The sequence below is a fragment of the Magnolia sinica genome, chromosome 7 (genome assembly GCF_029962835.1).
Source record: "Magnolia sinica isolate HGM2019 chromosome 7, MsV1, whole genome shotgun sequence".
In the NCBI taxonomy this organism is placed as follows: domain Eukaryota; kingdom Viridiplantae; phylum Streptophyta; class Magnoliopsida; order Magnoliales; family Magnoliaceae; genus Magnolia; species Magnolia sinica.
The window spans coordinates 80,237,883-80,262,571 of NC_080579.1; the positions used below are offsets into that span (position 1 = coordinate 80,237,883).

Below are 24,689 nucleotides of genomic sequence, written 5' to 3' on the forward strand. Positions count from 1 at the left end.
TGATGATTGATCTGATCAACCCGTTTTTTGGGCCTCTCATTTTCAGGATGAGCAAGCCGATAAGTTGGATACCACACGCACACCACGGTGGGATCCACAAGCTGCTAGGCAATATATTTTCTTCGACGGACTGGAGGGACAAGAAAGACATTAGGACCGGTTTGGCCGGTTGGTATTTCTTTGGGGAAGTGGGTGCACTAGGTCTTGTTTGCAGCAACCTTACAAAAATGTGGATTCCAAATCCGTAGCAGACGGTTGCTGATCAAATGCTAACCTCTCTTCACTCAAGAGGTAGCAAAATGGCACCCTACAAAATAATTCTCAGCGAAATGTTGGCTGGCGTTTGTAAAAATAAAAATCAGAGAATTAAAAGTTAGGTTCATACGTTTTGATTTCTAAAACTGGAGCTAGAAAAGGGGATTGACATGCACGTTTGATTGTGCATGTCTGATGTGGTGCCAATACAAAATTTAAACTAGATTAAATTTAGAATCGCCATGGCCTAACTACTAGTAGGTGTACCTAGAGTTCCATCTACTTGGGTCAAATTTTCATTAGATCCAACCCATTAATCAGATACGCTGCCTCTCGTTCAGGCTAGAACCCAAGATGGTAGGCCGCACCATAGGAAACAACTTGTATGGAACGCCCACCTTTGGTGTTTGTGTAGAGCCTACAGTGCCCTATATATATATATTTCATCCAACTTGCTTCGTTACGATGAAAGTATTCCCTCAAGAACAATGCTGTTCCAAAACTCAGATGAGCTAACAAAGAAATGAACTTGGAGGTTTAGTTATAATTCCTGGTGTGGTGGCCCACTTGAGTGTTGAATCAACCTGATCTTTGGGATCAAGGGCAAATAAAGGGCAATGAACCTGATGGATGGAGATGCATCTCATGCACTTTAAAGTCAATCCCCTCACAGAGGCGTTACACACCCATTTGCATGCCCACTAAGTAATTACTCGGGAGTTTTCCTTAAATTTATTCTGAGTAATAACAAACGAAGGTGGTTAAAAGTTTTTTTTTTTTTTTTTTAAAACTCATTCTTTGCCTCTATTAAATCTAATCCCAATGAAAATGAAAATAAAATCCATTCAATACTCCTTTAATATCAAAAGGACTTTAATTCTATCAAGGGATGATAACGACCAATCTCCATGCCTGAATCACCCTCCAATTTTTCTTTTTAAAAAAGTTTGCTTTTTTCTTTTTGATATTATTATAATTATTATTTCCTTTTTTGCTTTGAGATAGGTTTTAGCTCACTTAGCCAACGTGAACTTTTCGTAAAAAAATAGCAGGGATTGAAACATTAGGTCTCACTTCCAACCATTTGCGACCACTCAGAGGATAACCAACCTATCAAGTGCCATCCGAACCCTTCCAATAGATTGGGCCCACCATGAAGATTACACTGTGAAAAGCAGCCCCATCTTACTCATCATGTAGGCCACACCATAGAAAACAATATATCTAGCCATTGAAAGAAAAATACAAAGTGTTGAAGGAAAGTGTCAATGAGTACATGCAGCTGACTTTTGCACAAGGTGATCCTGGAGCCAACTTATTGGAGCGCTTGAATGTTGCACATACATGAAGGTTGGAAGTTATTGCTAGGTGGATCATAGCTTGTGGTCCAACCTGTTGGACAGCTTATATCCAACAGGCTGTACAGCAGTGATCAAAATAGTCAACGTGTGATCCACGACTCTAATTTCCTTCAACAACAAAGCTGAATTGCCATAGTTCCACATCGTCGTTCCTACCAAAATTACCAGACCAGAACCATTAAATTGATGATATGACAAAGACGGGATGGATTGCCAAACAAGAACCTAATCCCCTCTTGAATCACCCTTTGTCAAGAGTCCTAATCCATGCCAGCCTTCTTCCCCTCAGTTTCTGAAAACTTCAGCAAAAGATCCTTAAAAGAACTCAAGAGACCTTGAAAGTTCAGTAAATCTTCTCTCGAATGTTCCTCTCGGCATTGTGGAAGCAAGTGAATGACCATTGCTTCAGCTTCTTTGTATGTGAAACAAAGGTTGATGAAAAGATCTAAAAAAGTTAAAGAACGAATAAAAAAGAAAAAGGAAAAAAGAAAAACTCATTGAGGTGATATGTTGACTTTGGAGGTGAGACCATCGATCGTGTGTATTGGAATGTAGATATTGAGAAAAACACAACTGTTGACATTTTCATTTGATGTTCTGTACAAATCTGTACACAAACCATTGGAAGAACACAAATCAAAGAATGCGAAAAACACAACTGTTGACATTTTCATTTGATGTTCTGTACAGATCTGTACACAAACCATTGAAAGAACACAAATCAAAGAATGCAAAGCCACACCTACAGCTCATCACACAGAGCAGCTAAAAAGAAACAATAAGAAAGAACAGCATAAAGAAAAAGGGAAAAAAAAAAAAGAATGAATGAAAGAATACAAAACCGACGGATGTTGTACAAAATCAAGATACACATCTTACAGGTAAAGGGGACATGTTTACTCCTAAATGGATGGCCTTGATTAATGACACAAACTTGAGCACAGCATCTTCAGAAAACCACTTAAGTTTCCATGTGAGAGGGGCCGAAGTCAACTGTTCAAACTGCTTTTTCTTCCCAAGGTCAGGCAAAAAGTTGATTTTCCTGGATGCAGCATGGTTCAAAGACAAGGTCACACACCTACTTTCCCTGGGTTCGATTACCTGGAAATGAAGCATCAGACTGGATTATCTTATGAATCAAGGGATTAAAATCATGTGAGGCTTTCATATTATATTCATTAAGATGAGCAGGATCTCATTTGATCCACACATGTATTGTAGTCAGTGCATTTGACAAAGGAGATCATCCATCATGGTTTAGTTGCATTCTGATGCTCAACGTGAGTCAACATGCAATATTCAATTCGATAAAGTAGAAAATGACCTAATGAATTGCATTTCAGATCATTTCAACTTGGACAAAAAACATAGAATTGTATATTGGGATTTTAACTCGCTTGGGCTTGTATATTGGGTTTGTATTTTTGTAAATTTTGAACTTCGGTTCTGTGAAATAATATTAACATCCTTTCAAAAAAAAAATTTAAAAAATCCTCATTTGAGCTACACTCATCCTATAAACATGTTCTTTAACTTTCCAATATTCTGTCCCATAAAGCACGGCTGGTCCTTATAACTATCCTATAAAATTTCCCTTTAAATTTCAGTGGTACACGACGATCACATAAAACTCTTAGAGGCACATCTCCATTTCTTCCACCCAGCTTGAATTCTATGGGCAACATCCTTCTCAGATTCTCCATCGTCATGAATTATTGACCCAAGGTCATCTTGGGAGACGTTTTAGTCAACAATCTTAATCAATTGCTTGTTTTCACTCCTGTCGTTACTAAAATTGCACTCTATACACTCTATTTTAGTCCATGCAAGCTTAAATCCTTTATATTCTAAAAGACCCATCCATAAATCTAGCTTTGTATTTACACCCTCCCTTGGTTAGTCAATCAAAACTATCTCACCTGCAAAGAACATACACCATTGGATATCTTCTTGCAAATGCTTCGTTAACTTGTCCATAACCATGGGTCACTATTTTTACTGACCCAAAAGTATGGCTCTATTTTCCTATTGTTGATTAGGTTTTTAATCATCATCATCATCGTAATCTAAGCCTTATTCCAACTAATTAGTGTCAGCTACATGAATCCCTTCCACCATTCCACTCAATCAAGGACCATATCCTCAATTAAACCATAGGTCATAAAATCTTTTGCTATGACCTCCATCCACGTCCTCTTGTTGATTAGGTTTTTAACAATCATGATCATCATCATAATCTACGCCTTATCCCAACTAATTGGTGTCAACTACATGAGTCCCTTCCACCATTGCACTCAATGAAGGACCATGTCCTCAGTTAAACTATAGGTCATAAAATATTTTCTTACTACCTCCATCCACATCCTCTTAGACCTTCCCCTTGCGCTTTTAGGGCCTGTTTGATTGGTTGTAATTACATGGAGTCAAAGGTAAATAAGTAATACTTATTTACCAGGGCATTTCTTAGAGAAATACGGCATTCCATACAAACAAGAATCTCAAATTGTGTGTCAAGTATAGTGCAACGTGGCAAAACTCTATGGGCCACACCTTGATTTATGTGTTTCATCCACGCCGTCCATTCATTTTGGCAGCTCATTTTAGGCCATGAGTGATGCAGACATCAGACCATTCAAAGTATATCAACGCATGAGACGTACATTACCTGTATCGATGTGGTTAGATGACGGGTACGGGTCAGGTCTCTAGAGGTTGAAGACCTTACACATGTGTTCGTGACATGTATAAGTTGCTTGAAGGAGATATTTGGACTGTTGGATCGTTTCGGCCCACCTTTTTTGCCAATTTGCCATATCATTGAGGCCCATCGGGCATCTTGGATTTGAGTTTATCCTATGAATATTTTATTTATTCGAGTTTTGAGACAGTGCGCGCGCAATTTTTTGTGCAAATTTCTCTTCTTCTTTTTTTGAAACATTTTTTAGTATGGGTATTTTGGTCATTTAATGTAATTCCGAATTTATAAGGGTGTTTTGCCCTAAACCTCATGATGCTATGTCATGTATATGTAAAAAAAAAAAAGAAAAAAAAAAAGAAGCTTTTCTTCTTCAAGGTTAGACGGATCTTCAAGGTCAGACGATTCCGTCTTCGACTTCTAGTGATTGGAAGAGGGTATGAGACCCAGGGAAGTGATTTCTCATCTCCTTCTCTCTCATTCTTTCTTTTCTCAAGGTATTCTCTTCTTTAAACCTATTTTCTTCATTTTTTTCTAAATTCTCTAGATCTAGAATCTGACTCCATATAAAATAATTAGTTCTAGATTCCTAGTATATGCTCATATTAGGGATAAAATTTTATGGGCGTAGATGTCAGGGATAAGCATATCCAACACCATACTTCGCAGAATTATTGGGTATAGTTGACATTTTAGACATTGAAGGGAATCTTTGCCATGGAATTATCAATCCCTGATATGCCCACTCCATATAAATGGGACCCTTGGTTCAGTGATCCAGACCACTGATCCCATGGTTGGTAAGGATGGGAATGCTTAAAATTCTTCTAGTTTAGAAGATCCTAGCCATCCAATCTTGTGGTCTTCTGTATGGAGTATTGCAGTAGTTTTTTCCCTAACCATCAAAATAAGATCCACCAATGTGTGAAATCTTTGGGCACACCCCCATTTAAGATGGGTCCCATCAGATAAATGGCCAGGATCAACTTGTGTCCCACAAGTACAGAATGTGGGGCACTGTTCACATTCTTATGCATAATTCTTCATCTTTGTAATAATAAAGAAAGCACAGATAAACAGAAATTTACCATTTCCACTATGCCACAGATGGGGCAGCATGAATCAAGGGAGAAATATGGAGAAGATACTCCAACATCATCTGTGCGAGAGCTGAAGTGTACAAGATCTTCAATGCACACAAGCACGTACCCTTCAATCACAAATAGAGATCTCAAAAGCCATGATTCCCCTGTCCATCATAAAATAAAACATGTTAAACACTATCTAGTATTCCTCAAACTTCAAAAAATGAAATATCTAAAACATGAACAGAATAAGTGTTGAGGCTTGAGATCATAATTCACTCAACCGTATTACTACATGGTATGGAATCACTTTAGTTTTGCCAAAAAAGAAAAGCTTAATTCTAACATGAGTTTCAAAGATATATTTCTTTACGAGGTCTGATTTACTAATTTGTGAGGGCAATAGCAATCATCATTTACTGCCTCCAATCAACAGCTTAAATAGGAGGCTGCATAAAATGAGGGCAGGTTTATCACTCAAGCAGGATCAGTCCAACCTTCCAAATTGGACAATTTGATTGGTCCAGGACCACAACTAGGCTATCTTTAGATCAACTCCTGACATAAATTTCAATGGCCATATTTATATTGTACAAAGTCTTAAACTAATGTATGTCACTATTCTTTCCTTTCCAAGATCTGGGATATGGTGTGTTAGTTTTTTTTTTTTTTTCCAGCACAAAGATCCATAGCTGCAAATGGTTGAGAATTCTACTTCCGATTAAGGATTCTCACAGGATTATTCTTGCAGGTGAAGCATGCTTTTTTGTTTCTTTATGCAATGTTAACAAGTTTTAGAAACCATTAAAAATTAGTTCAAGAAATATCAAGAGAACTTGGATTGATGGATCTAGTTAGGTCTCTAAGGGCCCGTTTGGTACATGGGCTTAGGTGGGATGGAATTGCATTTGGTCCCATGCAAATTCCATCCGGCATTTGGGGAGGACAAGAAGGGATGGAATTGCATTTGGTCCAATAGAGGATTTCCTGTGGAATTTGAAATCCACTACACATGTGGACCCCACATTGATGCATGTGTTTTATCTATTCCGTCCATCCATATACGCCCTTTACACGAGACATTCTAGTCATACATGTGTACAAGTGACCGATATCCGTTGTGAATTTGGTTCGTTGATTACAATTCCATGGTCCACCAAATGAGGTTTTGCTTAATCCAATGTTTTTCCCATAGCAAGAACTTTATCCCAAACATGGGGATTGGATGGCCAAAATACCATGGTATTTCCAGACATGTGATCATTGAGCAATAATGGTGTTAATCCCATCTAATGCAATTCCATACCATTTAATCCCATGGACCAAACCGGCCCTAAGATTGTTTGTCCACATGTTTATAAATTGTAGTCATCATCATCATCTTACCCTTTCTCCCTGTAATTTGGGATTCACTCTTAAATGGTAGATTGGCAAAAATTTTATGATTGGCTGACAACCACATATTGACCATCCTCTTTCAACATGACTCTTGAAACTCGCCATGGCAAAGGTTCACATTAACACCACTCATAAGCCAACAACGTCCCACCTAGTATCGATTACCAGCCCAACTATTACATGCATGCCCCAAAGGGTGAACACAAAAATAGCATTATGGAGGGGGAGGTTGCTTAGGGAACTGCTAAGAACAAAGCACCCACAAACATGAAAGGGTATGCCCAAGTAGTTGGCTACAATGTTTTAAATATCGATGATATCAGCCGATATATCCCACGATATATCTTGTATCCCACTTGTGCGATACGAAACCCACGGGTAGTGCCGATATATCCCACATGTTCGACCCGATGAGCATTTTCAATTTTTGATCCCTTTTTATTGTTGAAATTGTTGAGCAGCACGCCAACAACGCAGTGAACTGAGATCCAATCTCAAGTCTCACCCACAAACGATAAACAAGAAAAATATAAGCTAGAAAAATAATCAAAGCATTCCAAACAAACCACAAGACAAGATATACGTGGAAAAACCCCAACAAGGGTAAAAAACCACGGATGCAAACTTCCACTATGAAGAAAAACGAAGATTACAAGGCAATATACTAACCTCTCCTTTGGAAGTATATAGAAAACCCTTTACCCACACCTTAGAATTATTTCCTCATACCTTAGAAAAGCCCTAGGGACACCTATATATAGTTTAGGCAACTTCCCTTTCACACACTTGCGAAAGCCGACTCAAAAATCCGCAGTCCGCATCAAATCCGGAAACGAAACTGCGTAACCTCGACTGGTCGAGTAGGCTGCACGACCGGTCGAGAGGACCCCTCGACCGGTCGAGCACCTCAGAACCCAAAATTGATGCTCGCTGGACTTTGAGTCGAGTCAGTCCACGACTGGTCGTGTGGGCTGCAAGACCGGTCGAGCAGGGGCCACAACCGATTGTGCGGCCCCCAGATGTGGCTCCACATCTCAACAATCTCCCACTTGGAGACACATTGTCATAAACCTTCGTCTTATACATCCGGAGTGTACCACCTTCCCGTCTTCAAGCTTGAAGACCGATCAAAGCTGAACAGAGCTTCAGCTTCTCTCGTGTGACCGCCTTGGTCAGCATATCCGCAGGATTCTCACTTGTATGAATCTTCTCCAGAGCAATTGATTCATCTTCCAGTAACGAACGTATGAAGTGATATCTGATAGCAATATGTTTAGTCCTTGAATGAAAGGCTGAATTCTTAGCCAAGTGTATTGCACTCTGACTGTCACTGTACAGCTTGCAATCTGCTTGCTTCTTACCCAACTCTTCCATGAAACTTTGCATCCACACCATCTCCTTGCACGCTTCTGTAGCCGCAACATATTCTGCTTCTGTCGTACTGATAGATACTATCTTCTGTAACTGAGAGACCCAACTGACTGCAGCACTACCTAGAGTAAAGACATAACCTGTAGTGCTTCTTCTGCTGTCGATATCTCCTGCCAAATCTGAATCCACGTAGCCTTGTAACTTGATTTCCGATCCACCATAACATAGCCCTACATCCTTAGTACCTACCAGGTATCTAAGGAACTACTTCACAGCTTCTCAATGTTCCTTCCCGGGGTTGTTCATGAACTTGCTAACAACTCCCACTGCTTGAGCAATGTCTGGTCTCGTGCTCACCATAGCATACATGAGACTCCTTATAGCTGACGCGTATGGGACTTTAGTCATGTAGTCTCGTTCCTCCTGCGTCTTTGCACCTTGCTCCTTAGATAGCTTGAAGTGGTTGGCTAATGGAGTGCTAACCGGCTTAACACCTCTCATATTGAATCGATCAAGTACCTTGGCTATATATTCTGCCTGTGACAAAACCAGTTTCTTGTTTTCCCTGTCACGCTTTATCCTCATGCCCAGGATTTGTTTTGCTGCACCTAAATCCTTCATGGCAAATTCTCTAGACAGTTGTCTTCTGAAATCTGAAATGTCATTCATGCTTGAACCGACCACAAGCATATCATCAACGTACAGAAGAAGGATGATGTACGACGTATCAAACTTCTTCAAATAACAACAGTGGTCTGCATGACATCTCCTAAAACCGTTTCCCGACATGAAACTGTCGAACTTCTTGTACCACTGCCTCGGGGCCTGCCTCAGGCAATATAGACTCTTTTTTAGTTTACATACCTTGTTCTCCTTTCCTGGTGCCACGTATCCTGTCGGCTGATGCATATATATTTCTTATTCAAGGTCCCCATGAAGAAAGGCTGTCTTACCATCTAGCTGCTCTAGATGTAAGTCCTATGTGGCCACTATACTCAAGACCATACGAATCGTAGACATTTTCACCACAGGTGAAAATATTTCAGTGAAATCGATACCTGCCTTTTGTTGAAACCCTTTCACAACCAATTTAGCTTTGTACTGTTTCGAACCATCGTGCTCCTCCTTCAGTCTGTAAACCCACTTGTTATGAAGAGCTTTCTTACCCTTGGGGAGAGTAACTAGTTCCTATGTAAGATTAGACTCAAGAGAGTCCATCTCATCATCCATGACCTGCTCCCACTTAACCCATGTATCCAACTGTAATGCCTCTTCAAAACACTCTGGTTCACCATTATTTGTCAGCAGTAGATAATGTAAGGAGGGTGAATATCCGACCATGGGTCTCCTCTCCTGAGTAGACCTCCTCACAACCGGTGTATGCAGCTTTGTCTCATAATGCTCCTGTGCATGATCATCCTGTGGCGCTATAACACTCGTGCCCGGTAACTCTTCCAACTCTACGAATTCCTTTTTCTCGACCTTATTTTCCTGCACATTGTCCTTATGCATCACTTTTTCATTGAAAACTACGTCCTTACTTCTGATGATTTTTCTGTTTTTTGCATCACAAAACCCGTAACCAAAATCATGCAGCCCGTAGCCTATAAACGTGCACCTCCTGGATTTCGCATTCAGCTTGTTTCTATGCTCTGCATCAATGTGAACATATGAAGTGCAATCGAACACTCTAAGATGTGCAAGGTTCACTTCTTTCCCAGTCAACGTTTCTTCTGGTAGCACACCATCCAATGGTGCTGAGGGACTTCTATTGATGAGATATGCGGCAGTATTCACAACATCTACCCAAAAGGTCTTGGGCAACCCTGCATGTAACCTCATGCTCCTGGCGTGCTCAAGGATAATCCTGTTAATGCGCTCAACCACACCATTCTGCTGCGGTGTCCCTAAAATCGTTTTCTGATGTTTGATTCCATTTGCTGCATAATACTCCTCAAATCTCTTATCACAGTACTCTCCCCCATTATCAGATCTGAGACATTTTATTGTTTTACCTGTCTCGTTTTCTACCATAACTTTCCACTTCTTAAATACATCAAATACATTAGATTTACGTTTCAAGAAATAGACCCACAGTTCTCTACTAGCATCATCAATAAAGAAAACAAAATAACGTGAGCCACCAAGAGATAATACTTGTGCCGGTCCCCACACATCAGTGTGTACAAGCTCTAATAGATGCGTCTTTGGAGCATGTCCCGTCTTCTTGAAACTTACCCTCTTCTGCTTGCCATACACGCAGTCCTCGCAGAATTCCAAGTCAATAGACTTCAGCCCTAGTAGCTTCCCTTTTGACAATAACACTTTCATCCCCTTTTCACTCATATGTCCCAGCCTCTGATGTCATAACTGCCCATTCACTCCAGTTGATGCGACTGCGAGTGAACTATACGATCCTGAAGTCACGTATAAAGTACCTTCCTTCTTGCCTCGAGATCTCACCAAGGCACCTTTTGTGATCTTCTAGGAATCACTGGTGAATGTCGCCACATAACTAGTATCGGCCAACTGCCCCACTGAGATCAAGTTACGTTTCAAACTCGGTACATGTCTGACATCCTTCAATTTCAAAATCGTTCCGTCTGTCTGATTTACATGAACGTCCCCCTTTCTAACAATACTGCACGGCTCATCATCATCCAGGTAGACTCTCCCGAAGTTACCTGATACATAATTACGCAGAACTTCCTTACATGAAGTGGCATGAAACGAAGCATCCGAGTTTATAACTCAAGACTCATTCCTCGCATCAAGAGACAAGATTAACGCCTCTGTGTCACTCTCCTCAGATAGATTCACTGAATCCTTCCCGCCTTGAGAGCTTCCTTCTTGTTTCTTGAGCACACTGCAATCACGTTTCATGTGCCCCTTCTTGCCGCAACTCCAACACCCATCCTTGTCTTTCGGTCCCTTGGACTTCTTCCTCGACTTAGAACGCCCGTGTTTATTGCTTCCTTTGTTCAACGATCTTCCTCTTCTTTCAACATTTAAAGCATTCCCTAAATCCCCTGAAACTCCTGATGCCTTTCTTCTAGATTCTTCGCTAAGAATTAGACCGACCACATCATCAAATTTCAGCTTTGTCGACCCTGAGGAATTGCTCACAGCAATCACCAAACCATCCCAACTGTCTGGCAGACTGGATAAGATCAATAACACCCTAACCTCATCCTCAAAAACAATGCCAATGGATTCCAACTAGCTCGTGACTGGATTGAACTCGTTTAGATGTTCAACCACGCTCCCACCATCTGACATCTTCATGTTGAATAACTGTTTTATAAGATGAACCTCGTTGGACGCTGAGGGTTTTTCATACATGGTGACTAGGGCTTCCATTAATTTTTTTGTGGTTTTCATCTTGGATATATCGAAGGCGACGCTCTTAAACAAAGAGATTCAGATCATTCCTAAAGCCTTCCAATCCAATAAAAACTATTCATCATCTGTCATCTTCTCTTGTTTCTTCTCTTTTCCTCCTAGAGGAATATAGAGGTCCTTCTGATACAGATAATCCTCCATCTGCATCTTCTAGAAGGCAAAGTTTGAACCATCAAACTTCTCAATTCTAGTCTTCCTTTCTTCCGTCATCGCTCCCAATAGAACTAAACCAATAGCTCTGATACCAGTTGTCGAGCAGCACGCCAACAACGCAGTGAACCAAGATCCAATCTCAAGTCTCACCCACAAACAATAAACAAGAAGAAATATAAGCTAGAATAATCAAAGCATTCCAAACAAACCACAAGACAAGATATACGTGGAAAAATCCCAACAAGGGTAAAAAACCACGGATGCAAACTTCCATTATGAAGAAAAACGAAGATTACAAGGCAACATACTAACCTCTACTTTGGAAGTACATAGAAAACCCTTTGCCCACACCTTAGAATTATTTCCCCATACCCTAAAAAAGCCCTAAGGACTCCTATATATAGTGTAGGCAACTTTCCTTTCGCACACTTGCGAAAGCCGACTTAAAAATCCGCAGTCCGCATCAAATCCGGAAACGAAACTGCGTAACCTCAACTGGTCGAGCAGGCTGCACGACCGGTCGAGAGGACCCCTTGACCGGTCGAGCATGGGCCACGACCGGTCGAGCACCTCGGAATCCAAAATTGATGCTCGTTGGACTTTGAGTCGAGCCAGTCCACGACTAGTTGTGTGGGCTGCACGACCAGTTGAGCAGGGCCCACGACCGGTCATGCGGCCCCCAGATGTGGCTCCACATCTCAACAGAAATTACGTTAAATCAATGTCGAATGGTTATAATTTTATAAATTCATCGGTTCTTCATGTTTTGCATGAAAAATCATGAAATTGGAGCTTTGATTTCGATATCTATTGGTTCTTCATGTTCTCCATGTTTTGTTTTTTTTATTCTTTTTTTCTTTCAAAATTTTCCTTCAACCATCAATTGAGACTAATTTCGAAGTATTTAGGAATATTTGATGAAATGATCATCACATACCATACACTCTAATTTCGAAATTTGAGTGTAGGATGTCCAATTTGGGGAAAATTGGGGACAATTCAAAATTTCCTCAATTTCTCACAAATTGCTTGCAATATTGCACTCCAAACATGAAATCAAGCATGTATGAGGGCTGACCTACTAATTATTAGGTCCTTGCCAATTTTCAGAAAATAAATTCATTTTTAATTAAAAATTAATAATTTTTTAAATTAAAATATTAATTTTTTATTTAAATTTTCCTTTAACCAACTGTCGATTGAGACCAATTTTGAAGTATTTTGGAATGTTTAATGAAATGATCAATACATACACTCTAAATGTTATGCATTCAATTTGAATATAGTTGCATTATTTTAGTCATACAACGCATAGCTTAGGACCCTAAACAAAGGAAACCTATTATGTGCACTTTTTTTTTGAGATGTTATGATTTAAAAGTGTGTATTAAAGTCTTTTTTTAACAATCCTTGAAGTTTTATTGAAAAATTCAACCATTTTCCCAATGTTTCCCCATGTTTCCCAAAAAGCGCGATAAATTACCCAATACAGACAATATATCCTGTGCGATAACCGATATGTATTTGTATCCTAAGGATGTGATATGTAACACAATACCGATATTTCGAACACTGGTTGGCTACACAAAATAGCAGGGAACCCACCAATACGTGATTAGAAAATGACTTGCGTTGCAACGTGGTCAAGCCCTACATTGCACCTCAGAACAACTATTTCACACTACCCAGAAAGGTGAATTGTCATAGAGCTGACATCTCCAATGTTGTCAAAATTGCCATTGTATTGGATACCATAATAGGGGCTAAATCCTATTGAATCAATTTTTCGGATTTTCTTTAAAAAAAAGTTGGAAAAAAAAATCTCTATAGAATCTCTCTCTCTCTCTCTCTCTCTCTCTCTCACACACACACACACACACACACACACACACACACACAAAATAAATAAATAAATAAATAAATAAATAGATAAGAAAAAACAAACATGAGGATTTTTTTTAAGGGGAGGGCCTTTTACATGGCAAAAGAGTAAAAAATAAGAAAAAAATGTATAAAAATGAAAAAATACCGTTTTTTTTTTTGTTTTTTTTTTTTTTTTTAATGTTGTTTGTGCCCTTGTACAATTCATACAATTTGATGCAATAATCATACAATTATGTATGATTTGTGATTTTGGGTGTTTGAAGCTTACACCCATGGGATATGTGATACGAATTGTATTTGATAATCTTGGATATCTAGAACAAACCATCCAAGACGAGCCCTCTGAGCACAAAAGTCTGCAGGTAAATATTTATCTACCCATACAATTCAGAGTCTGATACTACTTCCAAAATGATTAATATGGTAACTGAACCATTTATTGGAAATTTGAAGTTTTGCTTGTTACCTTTGTTTCAAAATCTTAGTTAAAACAAGCAATGTTTCAACAGAAGCCAAGAAGAACTGATAATGAAACAAGCATGCATAACAACTGATAGGCATGTATAGTCCCACAAGAATACAAGACCTTATGAATGTGATAAAACAATTTATGCCACTCAAAAGCATACCATTGCCATTATCGTGCCAAAACAGCAGCATTGAGTACTGAAATATGCTCGGCTCCAAACCTTCACAAATCTGATCCTCAAACAATTTGACCTGAACCTGCTCCCAACTGCCATTTAAATTCTCAACGTCCCACACAACACAGAGATGCAAAATTTATATAAATCAACAAATAGTTTTCTGAGGTGCAGGATTTGTACAAGTGGCCCCATGATTCGGTTATCCAGATTGCTGATTCTGAGGAGGCCTCACCGTGGATGGGGTTGCCCCAAGGACCTCAGACCATAAGATCATAACCCCTACAAATAGACGGCAAATAGAAAAAATACAACAACAGTTCCATTAACAGAAAGTTAGGATCTTTCAGTCTAAGAGCCTTTTTGGAGCAATAAGCCAAACATCAAAAAGTTAGGATCTTTCAGTCTGAGAGACTTTTTGGAGCATCCTCCATATGAGGTGGGCCCATCAGAACAACAGCATTGATCACAACCATGGGCCAAAACATGCGCAATCCTGCCTTCAGCAAACTAAATGTTTGAGGGTCAGTGACTTGCAATTCTCCGAAATATTTATGGTTCTTGACTTGTCACTGTAGTTGGTCACTCTTTCAGAGTAAGAAATATAGGGTGGCAGCTGGAGAAATCACCTTCGTACAGAGCATCTATTACTTGTGTCACTTGAATCACAAACTTGCAGTAGACACAGCAATCTCCTTGATTTCTCAATAGTCCTTGTTATGAAAAGGTATGATGCATCCCCCTTGATGTGCACTCTGATAAAGACAAACTTAAATAAAACTGACTGGTTAGCTAATTCTTAAAACAAGTAAACTAGAAACGAACCTCAAAACCTGTAATCCTATTCCGAACACTACTTCCTTTATGTCTTCAACCCTATGGCACTCCACAACTTTTGAGATGTTTGCTGAGGAACACCAATCCAATCAAACTAAAGTTGTGAGAGAATGGTCTTTAAAAGTTCTCTAACTGGACAACATATTGTGCAAAAATAACCTGTCCCATCAAGTAATCCATCTATGAGTAGGATGTACAGCTTGCTTTCACTGCTCCACAACACACCTACTTCTCTGCATATAGAGAACACCAAAGCAATAAGAAAATTCTTGCATGTTCTTGGACAAGTAACTGTCTACAGAGAACCTAACACGCAGGATTGCAAACTAATAGAAAACAAGACCAATCTAACATCTGGACAAGAGAACTGAAAAGGATTCGTGCTGAAAATACTGGAATTCTCCATTAGTTTACTGATAAGGCATCCAGCTGAAGAATTCCTAATTCCTTTAGGAAGGCAGCAACAGAAATGACTTTGCATGAAATGTCAATGCCATTTGTTGGACAGAAGTTGAACAAAATGCCAATACTGAAACTCTTCCAAATAAAGAGCTTTTTCTTCAGTTGAAGCTCTGAATACTCCTATTTCTAGGACCTTTGGGTCTGTTTGGTTGCCACTTAAGAATGGGTTCATCTAATTTTACTTAAATTTTTAAGTGGCAACTATTAACGCATAAGAAATACAGGTCATACGGCCCACCTACCACCTTCTCTTGTGCATTCTTTAGTTAAATTGGATTAGGTCTCATGGTTAGGACTTAAGAGAAAATTTTGCTTTTATTACTTATGGGTGTTTGTCTTTTTCACTTATTAGTAATATAAAGATAAGAGGGGATGTCTAGACCTATAATCCTCTTTTCCATCTTTTCACAGCTCTTTCCTCTCTTTTACTTCTAGTTTACAAATCTACACCGTATTAGAAGGGGATGAAGTGTTCATGATCATCGCTTCTTTGTGTGAACGTGTGGACTGATTGCCTTAGTCAGATGTGGTGTTCGTGATCGTCGACCCTAGTGATTGGTTGGAACAAGTGGGAATGTGAGCTGGTTATTCTCTTTGAGCGTGGTGTGCATACCGTGTAAAGCGTACAAGTTGAGTGTTAATTGGTTGCAAAAGGTTAGCCCGCGTTCGCATAAGGTTGCGAATCTTGCGATATATATTCTAGTCCCTTGTCCCAAATGGAAGTGAGAAGTGATTTGAGAACTGGATTAATAAATCCATCTAATAACCTCTATTAAATTAAATGGAACAAACTATCTCCAATGGTCTAAAGTCCATTCAAGTATTTTTAATGGCAAAGGGAAAATTGAAATGCTTGACCATAGATAAACCTAATGAGAGTTTTGGCACATATGAACAATGGATCAAGGGAAAATTGAAATTCTTGACCGCGGAGAAACCTGATGAGAGTTCTGGTACATATGAACAATGGATCTAGGTAAAATTGAAATGCTTAACTGTGAAGAAACCTGATGAGAGCATATGAAAAAGGGATCTAAGAGAATGCTCAAATTATGTCATAACTATGGCATAGTATGGAATTATCCATCAGTACCAACAAAATGTTTTTGGATATTGCAAAGTGTGGGATGCATTACGAGAGATGTATTCATCTGACACAAAATCTCTCATACGTACCAATTGTTTGAAGATATATTTGGATTTAAACAAGGAGATAAATCCCTGGGTGAATATTATTCAAAACTTAAAGGAATGTGGGAGGATCAAAATGTGTACCAACCTCACACTACATATTTGGAAAAGCAATGCTAGCAACGTGAGGAGTTTCAGGTGGCTAAATTTGTTTCTGGTTTAAAGCCCAAGTACGAGCCTATTTGCGCAGAGAGTTTAGGTGGGAAGGATGTGCCATCTCTGAATAAGGCATACGCACGCCTCCAACGTGTATCCTTGGGGTCTACGAACAAAGTCAATGATACCTCTACACTTGCATCATTATTATACAAGGTAGAGGTAGTGGTCATAGCGGCTGAGGTAATCAAGACAATTGTGGTGAAGTGAGAGGAGAATGTGGTAGTTGGAAAATGTTGAGATCTTCACGGAAAGCCAGCATAGGCTAATTAAGCATCTCACATTCGAGAGCGCAGTAGGTCTCATCTAGGTAGTTTCACTTATGCAATGCAACAGTCACGTACACTTAGAGAGATGGTTAATCTTACTCAAGAGGAGTATCCAAGTTGTTGAAAAATATGTAGAATTGGCTCATTCTTGATACTTCTATTGCTCCTCCTCCTATGACTACATTAGTGTCCTCAAGTACGGAAAATTCTCTGCTCCATGGATTATTGACTCTAGAGCATCTAACCATATGACAAGTAGTGCATTTTCCTCCGTTCACACAATATTAATGGGATCATCTGTCACCTTGACAAATGGTATGCAGTCTAAAGTATCAAAGTATATGATATAGGTATTATCCATCCATGTTCTTCCCTTTTATTGTCGTCTATTCTTTACATTCTTAAGTTCCCTTTTAAGTCTTTGATCTGCTAGCAAACTCACTAAATCTCTTAATTGCTATATGACTACATTGTGTTTTCTAAGATCTAAAGATGAAGAAAAAGATTGGTGGGGGGCATGAACATGCTAGGTTATACTATCTTGACTGTGAAGTTGGTGTAGTGGCATAGAAGAACATCTCTCCTTATCAATGGCATTACCATCTCGGTCATCCATCCTTGAAGACTCTTAAAAGCGTTATCCATTTCTTGTTTTTTTTTCCTCAATTCTTGAGTTTGAAGTGTGTCAATTAAGTAAACATCATCATGTTACTTTCCCACCACGAATGGATGTGTAGTTCAATTTCCTTTTCCTTAGTCCATTCAGATTTTTGGGGAACAGTTAAAATTTCCAGTAGGTTAGGATATAAGTATTTTGTTACATTCATTAATGATTTTTCATGAATGAATTGGATTTACTTAATGAAAGATAGATCTGAATTATTCTCTATTTTAAAGAATTTTCATATGAAGTAGAAAAACAGTTTAACTAAAAAATGTTCGTGCTTCGTTCAGATAATACCAAGAAATATATATCTCAATCCTTTAGTCTACATTTTTCTGAAACATGTATATTGCATCAAATGTTGTGTGCCCACACCTAACAACAAAATGGTGTTGTAGAACGAAAGCTTATTAATTCACATGAATATTTCCAAAATTTATTGGACAGATGTAGCACTAATGGCATTTATTTATTTATTTATTTATTTTTTTAAATGCCTTTAGGGCCCGTTTGGCCAGGAGGATTGGAAGGGATTGGATGGTATTGGAAGGGATTGGAAGTTAAATCCCGGGATTGGCCGGGCGTGCCAAACAGACTGGGTGATCTGATCCCGGATATAGCAATCCCATGGATCTTAAGACAAATCCACTAACAACACCATCATTACCTTTAAATCCCATCCAATCCACCCTAATCCGTTCAAATTTGCCTGGGACGTGTTTGGTTCGAGGGATTGGAAGGGATGGGAAGGTTTAATCGTGGGATTGGCCAGGCGTGCCAAACAGACTCGATATAGCAATCCCATGGATCTTAAGACAATCCACTGACAACACCATCATTACCTTGAAATCCATGCCATCCACCCTAATACCATTCAATCCCTTCCAATCCACCCGGCCAAACGGGCCCTTAGCTGTTTTAATGGGTAAATTACCTCATGAAGTTTTACTTCTAGATACTCCTTTGTTTTCTTTGCCTTTTAAAGTTTTTTAAATATGTATATTTTGTTTACCAATTGGAGTTAGGCCACAATAAATTCGATCCTAGAGCCATGAAATGTATTTTCCTTAGGTACTCATAGGCACAAAGAGGTAATCATTGTTATAGTCCCTCACTTCGAAGACTATATGTGTGTAGATGTTACATTTTTAGTCCACTTCGTTCTTCTCATAAGACAATAAATCTCTTGATGTGGAAGTTGTGTCAACACTTGTGGTGGAAGAAGAAAAAATCAAATCTCCCTCTACCGACTCCTTCATTCCCACTGCTCCTCAACTAAAAGTCTGCTCATGGCGAAAACGGATAGATAGTGCGATCAATTGTAATATGTCATCAACCATATCTTCTTCCAAGCCTAGTGTTCTAGTGACTTCACCATATAAATCTGATGTTCCCATCGCCTTGAGAAAAGGTAAGTGTGCGTGTAGTCGTCATTCATCTCCAAATGTCTTCTTTCAATGCTTGTCTCCCACTTTTTGCAAAGTTGTGCTATCATTATCCTCTCATGCTATTCCAAGTCATCTTGGGAAGCACTGTTACATGAGTGGAAGCAAGCAATGGAAGAGAAGGGTTGCTCTTTATCAAAATAATACTAGGAAGCTCACCAATTTACTTGCCGGTAACGTGTTGTTGGGAGCTCACCAGTTTACTATATAGAATATAGATAAAATGTTAAGTTGAGGTTGATGCCAACACTAATATTTGCTAATAAGATCTAGGTGTCAATAATTGTTATGGGCTCCAACTCATTGAACTGAAAAGGAAGTGGCTATGTCGAGTAGCAAACTGCCAAAGAGTGCATCAAATTCACTCATAAAACTTACCTACATCTCAGGTCTCTTGCATGCATGTGGTTGAGTATATGGTATTGATTTTCACAACTTCATGTTGTGCTTCTTTAGTTGGGTGAATCAAGATATGTTTGGTCAAAGTGTTATAACGAGTGAACTGCTTGTTATTTATTGCTGAGACATGCACCTATAAAGAAAGTCTTTGCAACCGAATTGAGTTAAGGCACTGAGTGACATGTCAATGCTATGCGGTTTGTCCCAAGAAGTAATTGTGCGGTCAATAAGAAGAGAGCTGGTGCCTTTTGGAGGACTCCTTGTGAAACCTCAGTCATTAAGCAAGATGCACCGACCAGACTACACTAAACCTTGCACATGGAATCGAACCAACTGATGAACAACAAGAGAAATTAGGATCTTCGGGTTGTATTTCTTACTGTTATGCATGTAGTAGCATTAGGAATTTGGCTTGTGAAGATGGAGATTTTTCGAACTGCTTTCCTTAGCATTAATATAGCCTGAGGAATCCAAACTTGGCCTCATACTCTTTCTGAGGGAAATGAGGGCAATGGTCATTATCTTGATAAAGGCCTTGTCAATAGTGGCCTTACTTCGATTGCCCTCCCCGTGGATTACCCGATGCACGTGGTTGGTAGGTGATTGCGTGCATCTGCAGGGAATAGTCTCGCCCCAAAAGGGGGTGAGGACACCTTGTCCTCATTAAAAAATAAAAATAAATAAATAAAAGTGGCCTCACTCCAAGAGAGGTCACCAAAAATGTCAGGATCTCTAACCCAAGCGCTTCAACAATTCAAGGGACGTTAACAAGTTGGAGAAATTCTTATAGCTGATGGAAACATCTGAGCTATACTATAATTAAGTTGAAGGCTTATCTTTTTTATCTCCTTCAATTCATCTGATTTTGGGCTTTCCCCAATATGCATGGTAAAGACTTCTGACCTATAATAACCCTACGTGCTTCAACAGGACAAGGGATGCTAACAACCTGGAGAAATTCTTGGGGCTGATGGAAACATGACCTATGCTATAATTAAGTTGGTGGCTTATCTAGTCTATCTTCTTCTATTCATCTGATTTTGGGCTTAGCCCAATATGCATGGTGAAGACTTCTACTGTGAAAGCATTTACAGACTAACATACCCAGAAGCAGCTCTTGTTGCATGTGGAAGACTCTCATACCTTAGTTCACAAGTTTCATTATTAAAGCAGTCTAATATTAGTATTTCATACTTCATCATCATTTCCTTTAATATGAAACTAACTAGATACGGGCCATCTTGTATACACAAAATATATGAATCATAAACTCAAACCTTTTTTAGGGGAATCGTCACCACAGTCATCTTCTAAGCCTTATCCCAACTTATTGGGGCTTTTCTAGGAGAATGGAAGTAGTAAATATCATAAGATATAATTTCACTTCGAATTTTAACTTGGATACCACAACGAAAAAAAAAAAAGAAGAAGAGGGCCTTGTTTTTTCAGATTTATAAAACAAAGTGACACTCAGATGGACCCATTGAGATGTGAGTTTGGTTGGACCAGCTCAAGAGAAGAAACTTTCCCTTCCCAAAATCAGCATATGAGTTGGTCCGGGGTTGAGATTCTTCTTCATGTCTTTCGATATTTTTTGGGTGATCATGAAATTGGTGCCTAGTTGATAGAAGACAAATCTTGAAAACATACAAATCTACTCTCCCTTTTCAAGATTCCAGCCTTGGCTGCATCCGGCCGAAAAAAGATTCAGTGCAATTTTCTTTGGGAAGGGAGAGGAGATGGTTTGAAATTTCACATCATCAATTGGGAAGACGTTAAGAAGCTGAAAGCGGAAGCTGGGATTGGGATTGGCTGCTGAATGAGCTTGTTTTAAGAGATGACAAACAGAAAGAGGTGCAGTCAACTTTATGTTCTCTCGCCCAATTAGGGTGAACGACCGCTTCAAACAAGGTGGAGTCAAGGCTTTGCTTTAGGATTTTTTGTAAGTTTGGATGGACATCTTGTTTTGTGAGTCTATCAATTCAAATGGTAACAATTCGGTATCGAATATATTTCCTTGGCATTGGCAGCTTGCATGGACCCTTTGTCCTCAACTGGGGCAAGGCGTAATACTTTTCTTCCTGATGTAGACATTCTTTCCGATGAGCTAGATGAGGATGGGGTTAATCTTCTCTCTGTGTTATGCAATCACCACCCCACATTAGTAGTTCTTGCAGTCCAATTCGATAAACTTTTGTGATTAATCAAAAGGAAAAAAATGCCAAATCAATGTACTCTCCTCCATATTCTTTTATGCTCAATACCATATAACATCTTATGTATGCCAAATTAAGGGATAGTCCTAAATTTAGGTTATGGGTTAGATGTGATTTAACCATATAGGACTAATAAAAACAAAGAGGGTTTGTGTGGTGGTTGTATAGATAATAAAGTAAAATAGAAAAGGGAAAGAAAAAGGAGGATACTGAATTGAGCCTGGATTAAAATCTTCAATATCACTTGAAACCTCTAATTCAATATTAAAGTCACGCCAATCGTTCAAAGATTTCTCAACTCCAAAAGGGGTTGATGGAGTTACCACCGAAGAAAGGAAGCACTGAAACTTTTGTTTATATTCATTTATGAATCCGAACAATATGACATAACAAACTCATTCTAACTAAAGGCCTAGCTCTTGATAGGGTGGAATTGCGTAAAAGGATTCATGTAGTTGACCCCAATAAATTGGGATAAGGCTTAGATGATGATGATGATGATGATTCATTCATGCTCTAAAGAGAACTAGTACATGGCTTTTTATTGAAGATGAAACTAGTAAAAGAAGCTACATACAATTAATAGGACATATTTCCCATGTAATCACTCCATATTCCCATGCAACTTAGTTTCCAATTCTACTATGTTGTTGGAAATCCACGTTTTAAGTTCCCAGGCATTTCCCCTCTCTCAAGCCAACACCCACTTTAGAGCCTGTTTAGATTCATTGTAACTTTTTTTTTTTGGCAACGCACCTCATTTCTAAGGAAAATTTACTACTTGATATACATATCAATAAATATCCAAAATCAATGATCAGTCTCTTATTGTCAGACGTGGAAGCATGGTTAGAATTGACTAGTGGCAGCCCCACATATTTAAGATCATCTAACAATGGGCTGTGCGACCCTATGTGGAAATAGGCTTAGTTAAGATCAACTAAAATGGGCTCCACATGGTTAAGATGATCAAGCCATGGGCCCCACATGGTGATGATTAACTAATGGTTAAGATCACAACTTGTGGAAATACAAATGTTTAGAATTGACTAACCATGGGGCTAGTTCAAATCATCTCATGGTAGGCTCCATGTGGAGATACTAATGGTTAGGATTGACTCAAGATGAACCCATATGGTTGAGATCATCTAAAAGCTAAAGTAGGGTTGAGATGGGAAAGGAGAAAGGAAAATGAATTTTCCACTCAAATAAGGAAGTTGTATTTCTAGGTTTTAAAATGGAAATTGAAAAGGGTCATTTTACTAGAAATTTGGAAAATGGACAATGATTTTCCATAAATTTTTAAAAAACATAAAAGAAAAACAAATAAAAAGGATTTTTTCTACATAAAATCAATTTCCACTTTTCTTTTCTTTTTCTTTTTTCTTTTAAGAGAAAGATTATTGAAATTTATTAAAAGCTTGCTCAAAAGTGAGAAAAGAAAACAACCCAACTTTACATCTCAAACAGAGAGTAAAGATCCATAGAATTAATTGCTTTTACATAAGAAGCTCAACCTAAGATGCCAAATTTGACCTTACAAATAATATCCTCTGACGAGGATCCCCTATTTCAAAAGGAAACATCATTCAGTTAATTGTTCAATAGTGTCCCTAAAAGTTCCATATGTGGCTATTCATAGAGCCATGACACAATATGCCAGTTAATAATAAACTCCAACTAAAAGAAGCTCAATACTTCAATTCATTGGCCCATCAATACTTAATCCTAAACTAACTCCAACTGGTGCAATAAAAGAAAATGAGGAAACTACGCTAAAGAACCCTAAAACTCGATAGGAATCCCCATATACCAACACTATGGGGATTTGTGCAACAGTATGGCGTACAACTCCAAACGATACCCCAAAAAAAAAAAACTCAAAATCTTATACAGTTTATATTAAAAGTGGGAAACTTGCACCCTATGGGACTGGTGGACCACACAGTCCGACTGCTGGGTAGTTTTAGCCATCCAACTGACTTTGTGGACCCACAGGTCAATCATACCATTGATCTTGTCCAAGTATTCATCAGGACCATTGGTAGGGTTCAATTTGGACCCCGATGCGGTCCAGATCTTTGGCGTGAACGGTTAGATGGATGTGATCTTCAATCTGAAAGATATTCCACATCTTTAATCAAGACAATCAAATGGACCTAATCTTCAATTGACCACCAAGACCCCTCATAGTCTCCCATTGGATGATCAGACAGTCCTATATTGGGAAAGTCCTGGGTGTGAGCCTTCTCTAAGACCACGTGAACTCATAGAACTTCGAGAAACGTGGCAAATGCTCTATACACCCCTCATGAAAGTTCATATCTAGAACCGTATTGGTTATGACAAAAAATCATGTAGTAAATTGATGTAGAACAGATCTCTTAATATGAGGACCGAACGCCCTCCACAGATGTGCGCCCAACGAGGACTGTTATAGGTTAAAGAGGGGCTGCTTAAGGTGGTAAAGGGTAGAATGAAGGGCTTAAAGGGTTAATAGGGGTAGATTTATGGAGAAGGTTTTAGGACTTGAAAGTTAAGGGTTGAAGGTCTGATTAGTAACTTATGAGAGGTAGAACTGAACAAGAAAACAATAACTTATGAGAGGTAGAACTGAACAAGAAAACAATAAGTATAGAAGAAAGTAAAAAGAGTGGAGGATATACCTTGCAGTCTCACTAAGGTTTATTAGGAGTCTCACCTAGAAGATTTAATGAAATCTCACCATTAACAAAACTATTCATTCAATCTCAAATCTAGAATGGTTTACAATACCATGACTTCCCCTTTTATAGACTCAAT

The 24,689-nt window shown here is 38.9% G+C and overlaps 1 protein-coding gene and 1 long non-coding RNA gene across 7 annotated transcripts in view; one reads left to right on the top strand and one right to left on the bottom strand.

Annotated features, from left to right (window-relative positions):
- Positions 1 to 1,766: 1,766 nt before the first annotated feature.
- The window catches only part of LOC131251515 (uncharacterized), a 36,660-nt gene continuing 13,737 nt past the window's right edge, over positions 1,767 to 24,689 (bottom strand). For 2 of the 6 annotated variants that reach the window (XM_058252271.1, XM_058252269.1), the window contains 7 exons: positions 15,245 to 15,318; positions 15,074 to 15,155; positions 14,878 to 15,003; positions 14,234 to 14,340; positions 5,400 to 5,560; positions 2,496 to 2,717; positions 2,070 to 2,223 (listed from right to left, as the gene is read on the bottom strand). In XM_058252271.1, coding sequence (XP_058108254.1) covers positions 2,071 to 2,223; positions 2,496 to 2,717; positions 5,400 to 5,560; positions 14,234 to 14,340; positions 14,878 to 15,003; positions 15,074 to 15,155; positions 15,245 to 15,318 — 925 coding nt within the window. In that variant the 3' untranslated portion in view covers position 2,070. The other 4 variants (XM_058252270.1, XM_058252272.1, XR_009173922.1 and 1 more) reach the window with 4 other exon arrangements.
- LOC131251517 (uncharacterized) lies at positions 1,953 to 2,438 on the top strand. Its single transcript, XR_009173923.1, has 2 exons — positions 1,953 to 2,069; positions 2,105 to 2,438. It is a non-coding gene; the product is annotated as an uncharacterized LOC131251517 (long non-coding RNA).